The sequence below is a fragment of the Arachis ipaensis genome, chromosome B07 (assembly GCF_000816755.2).
Source record: "Arachis ipaensis cultivar K30076 chromosome B07, Araip1.1, whole genome shotgun sequence".
Classification (NCBI taxonomy): domain Eukaryota; kingdom Viridiplantae; phylum Streptophyta; class Magnoliopsida; order Fabales; family Fabaceae; genus Arachis; species Arachis ipaensis.
The window spans coordinates 7,378,470-7,385,613 of record NC_029791.2 but is presented as its reverse complement, the minus strand read 5'-3'; the positions used below and the strand labels follow the sequence as shown (position 1 = coordinate 7,385,613).

General features: G+C 33.1%; 1 protein-coding gene across 1 annotated transcript; it reads left to right on the top strand.

The window, feature by feature from the left end:
* On the top strand, positions 1,287-5,587 carry LOC107609037 (protein-tyrosine-phosphatase IBR5). Its single transcript, XM_016310855.2, has 5 exons — positions 1,287-2,052; positions 3,431-3,530; positions 4,523-4,580; positions 4,682-4,788; positions 5,040-5,587. Exons 1-5 carry the CDS (start codon positions 1,816-1,818, stop codon positions 5,354-5,356), a joined length of 819 nt encoding a protein of 272 aa, XP_016166341.1. The 5' UTR covers positions 1,287-1,815; the 3' UTR covers positions 5,357-5,587.

Below are 7,144 nucleotides of genomic sequence, written 5' to 3'. Positions count from 1 at the left end.
CACAATAACCATTTTTAAAAAATTTATTTGATATAAAATTATCAAATTTTAAAAATAAAAAAATTATTTTTCTAATAATGTTTATAAAATATTACATAAAAAAATGAACAATTTACATAATTAAATTATTTGGCCTCCAAAATTATATAATTGTAACTTTACGAAATAGAAGACATAAATACATTTTTTCATATTTCTATAATTCACAGAGGCACGGAATTCGACAGATTACGTTGGTGGGTACAATACAAAAATTACTGAAGACAGTCAGACAGTAATAATTTCTGTTGAAAGAAGTTTGTGCATAAACATCACTGGCAGTAATAATTTATGTTGAGTGGGCATATTTTATGGAATTTCAACTTTATAATAAGACTTTCCGGAATTATTTCAACTTCATAAATTTATTTGATTAATTAAAGACGGCTCTTGTATAATTGTTGACCGACGAGTCTAGAAAATTTAAATAATCTAAGCAAAAATATCAATTCTTTTATAATTTTATGGGTAAAGAGATTAGTTTATTAAAAATTTGTTTTAGAAAAAAGGTTACTTATTCTTGTTCAGCAATTTTAAAATTCTGATTTTAAAAAAAGGTTAGTTATTAATTAAATAAAATTTAATTTTTTATTTTTTTATTGATAAATAGAGAGTATTCAAATTTTCTTTTGGAGTTTAAAATAATAAAAAAATTTAGACTTAGTTAATAGTCAATGGTCAATGTAAAACATTTTTATTGAGAAAAAAAAATTAGAATTAAAAAATAAAAATGGTCTTTTTAAATAAATAATATTAAAAATTTAAATTTTTTTATAAAAAAATTAATTTATAATATTAACATATATGCCTACTCAACGTGAACCACTACTACCTTTACGCTAGTATTCCCATACACATAAATCACTACTGCTTCTAGTGGTTTTTGTATTGCACTCCACTAACAAAATTCGCGGCTGCCTGTAGTAGATTACGTGTTTTTGTAAACCGTTACTGCGTGGTTTTTATAGAGATATAAAAAAATGTATTTATATTTTCTATTTTAAAAAATTGTAATAATGTAATTTTAGCAAATGATGATTTACAATTTTAACTTTTTAAGTATATTCCTCTGATTATATTCCTGATGAGTGTTAGTGAAGTGTGTTTGTACGAGATCTACGACAATAAGAATAAGAAACCTGGATTTCTCTCCTACACATGTCACGTGCCAAAACCTAGAATCTCGAACCTCCCAATATCCAAATCCAACCAATGTAAAATTAATCGAAACCACTTTCACATTCACACACACCTTAGTCACTGCTAACAAATTCAGATATAATTTCACCGCTTTGAGTGAGTGAAAGCGTGAAACACATTAACCTATCTCAAATTCTCAGTTCTCAGTTCTCACTCTACAACACAGATTTTTTACTGATCAAAATCCAAATTCCAGTTGTAAATAGGTTCTGACAAAACACTGTGTTTATCAACTTAAAAGAAAAAAACAAAGAAAAAAAAAAAAGAGAAAAAAAGGAAAGAAGGAAAGAAAGAAACTTCCTTTGATCCCTTCCTTACTTATAATCACCACTTCTCTCTCTCTTCCCTTTATTTTCACCAAAGCTCTAATCTTTACCCTGAATCCTTGACAACCCACCTTCTCTTTTTCTCTTGTTGATCCGGGTCTTCATCCTTTTACAATTCTCAATCAGTCTCCAATTTAAAAATCCGATTTTTAAGTTTTAACCCCCTTTTCGTTACCTAGCATCCTTGTTACTCTGCTGATTATCGATCCGAAAAGGGGGAAGTAGCTGTTTTGTTTAAGTTTCCGTGATTATGAGGAAGAGGGAGAGGGAAAACCCCTGTGGAGTGTGTGGGCACTATCACAAGTACGAAGAAGGTGAAGTGTGTTCGGTTTGCGGTCACCGGATTCCCGTTGGATCGGAGAAATCATCAGTGCAAGTTAGCGCCTTCCCGTCGGTGATCTTGCCGGAGTTTCTGTACCTCGGTAGCTACGACAACGCATCGCGCTCTGAGCTTCTCAAGACTCAAGGAATCTCTCGTATCCTCAATGTAAGAAAGGAGGGTTTTGTTCTCTTGCTCTTTTTTTTATGTGATTGATGGGTTTGGAAAATTAGGTTAATTTTTTCCCTTTAATTGTTCTCATTGTTGTGGCATTGATATTATTTGAATGCTTTCTATGGTAATGCCTTGGATTGAATGATTATGATGATGATGGTGATGGTGATGGTGATGCATGTTTGATGTTCTTGATTAGTGAAGTGGTGTATGTGTTGTTTGTGTTTTTTGAGATTTCAGCAGTGGAGGAGTGGAACCTTTCATAGTTTAGGTTACAGGTTTGCGAAAAACACACTTTGGGATTTCTGAGTGGCCAATGCAAGGTGGTGATTTCAAGTTAATGATTTCATTCTTGGTTGATGTATAGTTAGGGTTCTGAAGATGTGAATTGGTTGGGCTAATTGGGAAGTTAGGTTTTTCTTCGGGTGACTGGGGGAACTCATGAAATATGTCTTGATACATTGCACTAAGAAAATTACTTAAATGGAAATAGGATGCCCAACAGTCATACCGAATTTTCAAATCCTAGGCGCGGCGATGATAAATGCATTGGCGCGCGTGGTCGAGAATTTGAAGAAAACACTTCACCTCATTGTTAAAAAGTGCTTGAAAGTTTTAAACAAACAAAAACTTTTAAATAGTTGTCTCTATGTTGTGTCCTCTAATAGGGGGAACACATGAAATTTGTCTAGTTACATTGCACTAAGAAAAGTAGTTTAATCAATATAGGATGCGCAACGGACATACCAAATTTTCAAATCCTAGACGCGGCCATGATAAATGCATTGGTGCGTGTGGTCAAGAGTTTGAAGAAAACTGAAAGTTTTAAACAAACAAAAGCTCTTAAATATCTATGTTGTGTCCTCTAACTCGTGTTGTCGACACGGTACTTAAGTGGTTTTTTTGTTCTTTATAATAGCTGTCAATATTAATTGCTTAGGTGTAATGAAATTGGAATTTTAGTTCCAACTTCTTTGCTTTGCTCTCTTGATTGAGAAGTTTGAGCTTTGAGGACATCAAAATAATGACATTAAGATTAAATGGGGGTAATGCTTGAGTTAAGTTTTTTATTTGAAGAGTTAATGGAGTTGTAATTTTTTCTCTAACGATCTACCAAGAGAAAATAAACAATTATTTTCTTTGAATAGTAACACAGAATGAGTAGAATGTAATAGCAGACATGGTGATAATTATCGTTTTTAACTAATCATGGTAAATTCTGTTTCTCATGATGATTGTTGGTAAATTCTGTTTCTCATGATGATTGTTGTATCCATTCCCAGAAAGAAAAGATTTATAAGGTTGATTTATATATCCAAAATTTTCCGCAGTTAATTTTTTTATTCTACCTTTGAATTTTTTACTCATGCAGACTGTTCCTTCTTGTCAAAATCTCTACAAGAACTCATTTACCTATCACTGCCTACCAGATGATAAAACTTTGCCATTTGAAGAAGCAATTCAGTTTTTAGGTATGTTCTTTCTTGTCCGTTGAAATTTAAAGTCCTGATCATTTCGTTTCCAAGGTGCATTTTTTAAACTTCTTGTTGGTTTACCATTTTTATGAATACTTATCAAACATGATGATTGCACGTTTATTGTCTTTTGGGATATCAGCTAGTATCGGCATGCTTTATTTCTTTTATATATTTATTTTCGCACCCACGAGACTCAGATATTTACTTATCTTCAGCCAGGTGTGCATTCTAGAGTGACGAATTTGCGATTCATTTATAACTTTCTTTGTTTCAATGCATGTGATAACATTAGTTATATATTGCTTTCTTCTGTCTTGATAGAGCTTAAATGCAATGTCTCATTAAGGATTTTATGTTACCTTCAGGATGCCTGTTTTAGAGAGGTTCATGATCTGCTTTTGCTCATGTTCACAATGGGCATACGTGTGCCTACTTTTCTGTTTCTCTACTGGTGGTGTCTGACAAAAAATCAAAGCAATGTATCATAGTGATTTATTATAGTTTTCTTACCTTCCAATAGTCCGTTGTCCAAATTGCGAACAAACAAGCACAATACTGAGTGATGTACCAGGGTGATAGATAGAGATAGATGTTCTCTGTTTATTTGGATATTGGCATGGTCGATGGAAAATTGTACACAATTTTTTTTTTTTTTAAAGAACGCCACATGATGGGTTCTGGAGAGGGTAGAGGTAGTCTTGCCCACATACAAATGATGTTGTTTTCAGGTTTTGAATCAATAATATGCAGGCAATAAGGTACCAGCTTCACCGTTAGACCAAAGCTTGTCATAAAAAAAGAACCATAAATTTTGTATTCTCTCTCTATGATCATCTGTCGCGGATTTCTTTTCTATGAAGAAAACTAATAATCACGCGACAACTATTTGTAGCTCTATCCTAAATATTCATTCCATTATCATGTTTTAATAAATCTGTAATAATGATCATGTACAACAAAACCAAAACTGGTTGCTTTTTTTGCAGAGCAATGTGAGAAAGATAAGGCTCGTGTTCTGGTTCATTGCATGTCTGGAAAGAGTAGGTAAGATATTGCGGCAATCCTCATAACTGTATACTTGCCTTTGAGTATGCTGTAACAACATTGATATTTATGGTAATTTTCTGAATCACATCCTACGACAGGTCTCCAGCCATCGTGATTGCATACTTAATGAAGTCAAAAGGATGGAGACTCGCACAAAGTTATCAATGGGTCAAGGAACGGCGACCATCTGTGGAATTAACAGAAGGTATGTTTTGATCTTTCTTCCAATACAAGTCTCATATTTCAACAGTGTTAGTCAATGGAAGAAAATGCTCTTTTTTATGAAGAGAAATAACATGAAACCTTCATGTAAATGGTCAACCAAGCTTATGAATTACTGAATGAATCAAGGGTCAAATGAATTACTGAATGAATCTAGGGTCAAATCGACCACCGGCAATATGTAATAGTGCAATTATCATCATTCTGACATGCATCCTTTCTTCCATAATGTAGTTGTCTTCCAGCAACTGCAGGAGTTTGAGAACAAGATGTTTGGATCAATCGATGGTGGCGGCTCTGTTCTGGCTGGTTTCTCTCCTGCTTCAGGTCCGATCAACTTTGGCTTCCCAAAGATCAGTGAGTCGGCTCCATCACATCCTGCCTTCACTGCTGCTGGAACTACTTCAATATTCGCCCGACCACCCTTAGATATAGCTCCGGCCGAGTTCACATTTGGAGCTGGCCAAACACAGAAGGTTGTGACTGGAATCCCATTCAATGCAAATCCACCAAATCCAAATGGCACAGATATCCAAATGGATGGTTCTTGACTTCTTGATCATGATCACAAGTTCACAACCATGTTTCAATAATCATCAATGACTTGTGAAAGTATACAAAGTTTTTTTTTTCTTTTAATTTTTTCTTTTGTTTATTTAAAATATTTTCATAGTTTTTTTTTTTTCAAATTACAATTACCTTGCTTTGTAGTGTTGACTTTTACACCATATTGTAGTTTTACTGCTCTAATGTGCACCAATAGATCTGCACTTTTGACATTATCCAGTTTTTTAATATTGCTGTCAATTACCATCTATAGAAAGCATACAAGTTTAAACAACCAAATCCAAGTGTTTAGCATTTCTCTTGCAAAATTCAACTATGGATGAGGGTCAGTTTTTTTTATATTGGTTTAGAATGATGTGAAAAAAAATTGTATTAATTTTCATTGTAATGTTGTGAATCAAATCTGCTCATGAATTGTTCACTGATATTTATGTAGCATGCAATTGATCTATAATAATTAGAACACTAATGTGTCTCTAATATTTTCATGATTTGAACACCAAAAAAATTAATTAGGATAGACACATTAACCATTGTAAATTAAATACTCTCGTGTCTCTGTGCGTATATTATTGTTATAATAATAATAATAATAATAATAATAATAATAATCTAATTTAGTGACCACCGGCCTTTGACCCTTGGTGCATTCAGTAAAGTGCAGTGACTTGTCACTGTAACTACTAACTACTGCCACATTCATCATCAATTTCTGATTTCTGTTGCACATTCATTCAATTTTCTTTGTGCTACATTACTCATTCATAGCTGTAACATGCAATTTTTAATATTAGAATATTGAGATATATAAATTGATAAAAATATTTAAATAATTATTCAAATTAAAATATATTTACATAAAAATAATGGTTAAAAATAATTAAGTTATTTGATATACGTCTGACAAAATAATTTAACATAACATATATTAGGGTAAATATTATTTTCAGTTCCTAACCTTTTTTTTGTGAGACAGTATTCTCTAATCATCCTTAAATTTTATTCAGATTTTTATCTACTGAAAAAATAGACAAAACAACCCCTACAACTGGATAATAAACGGTTGTCTGTATCAGGTATCAGATCTTTTGATTGGAGGGACTAAAAACTCCCTCTTATTATCTTCCTCTTCTTCATCTTCCTCCTCTTTTCCGTTTTCTTCCTCTTCTTCTTCAGCTTTCTTTTTGCATTTTTATCTCCATCACCATCATTGTCGAGTTTCATCTTCATTACTACTAGCGTAGTTTCCTCTTCCTCACCTCTTCTCCTTCTCACCTAAACCACCACCACCCTAAACCAACTTTCATTGGATCAGTCCAAAAACTGCCACAAACACTCAATTTAAATTGTCTTCTATCCAAATCTCTCATCTGTCGTAGACACCACCAACCTCAGACTCAACACCGCCATCAAGTAAATCTCCAAAAACAAGGCCATGGCCGGCACGAAGAATGATATGACAGGGGAGGGGAAAGAAAACAACAAGTTTGATGTGAAGGAGAGAGCGCCTCTTGGCCAAACTCCTTGAAGACGCCATGTGCCTCAATAGGGGTTTTCATGGCGATTCGCATATCTGCGGTATTTATCCGAGTTCGATCTGAAAATTATGGATATAAATCTAATCCGATCAGCACACTAATAGAAACAAATTGCGAATTTTATGTATGTATCTGTATATCCGATCCACATATCCACGAATCGGCAAAAATAAATAAATAAATAAGTAAATATTCTTTTTATGTTTTATTTTAACTAATAATTATCATATATGT

Bases quoted from the DNA above. Each gene is read 5' to 3' on its own strand.
- LOC107609037 (XM_016310855.2), top strand. From the start codon at position 1,816: ATGAGGAAGAGGGAGAGGGAAAACCCCTGTGGAGTGTGTGGGCACTAT. The intron at 2,053-3,430 runs GTAAGAAAGGAG...TTACTCATGCAG, and splicing joins GAATCTCTCGTATCCTCAAT to ACTGTTCCTTCTTGTCAAAA. The intron at 4,581-4,681 runs GTAAGATATTGC...ATCCTACGACAG, and splicing joins TGCATGTCTGGAAAGAGTAG to GTCTCCAGCCATCGTGATTG.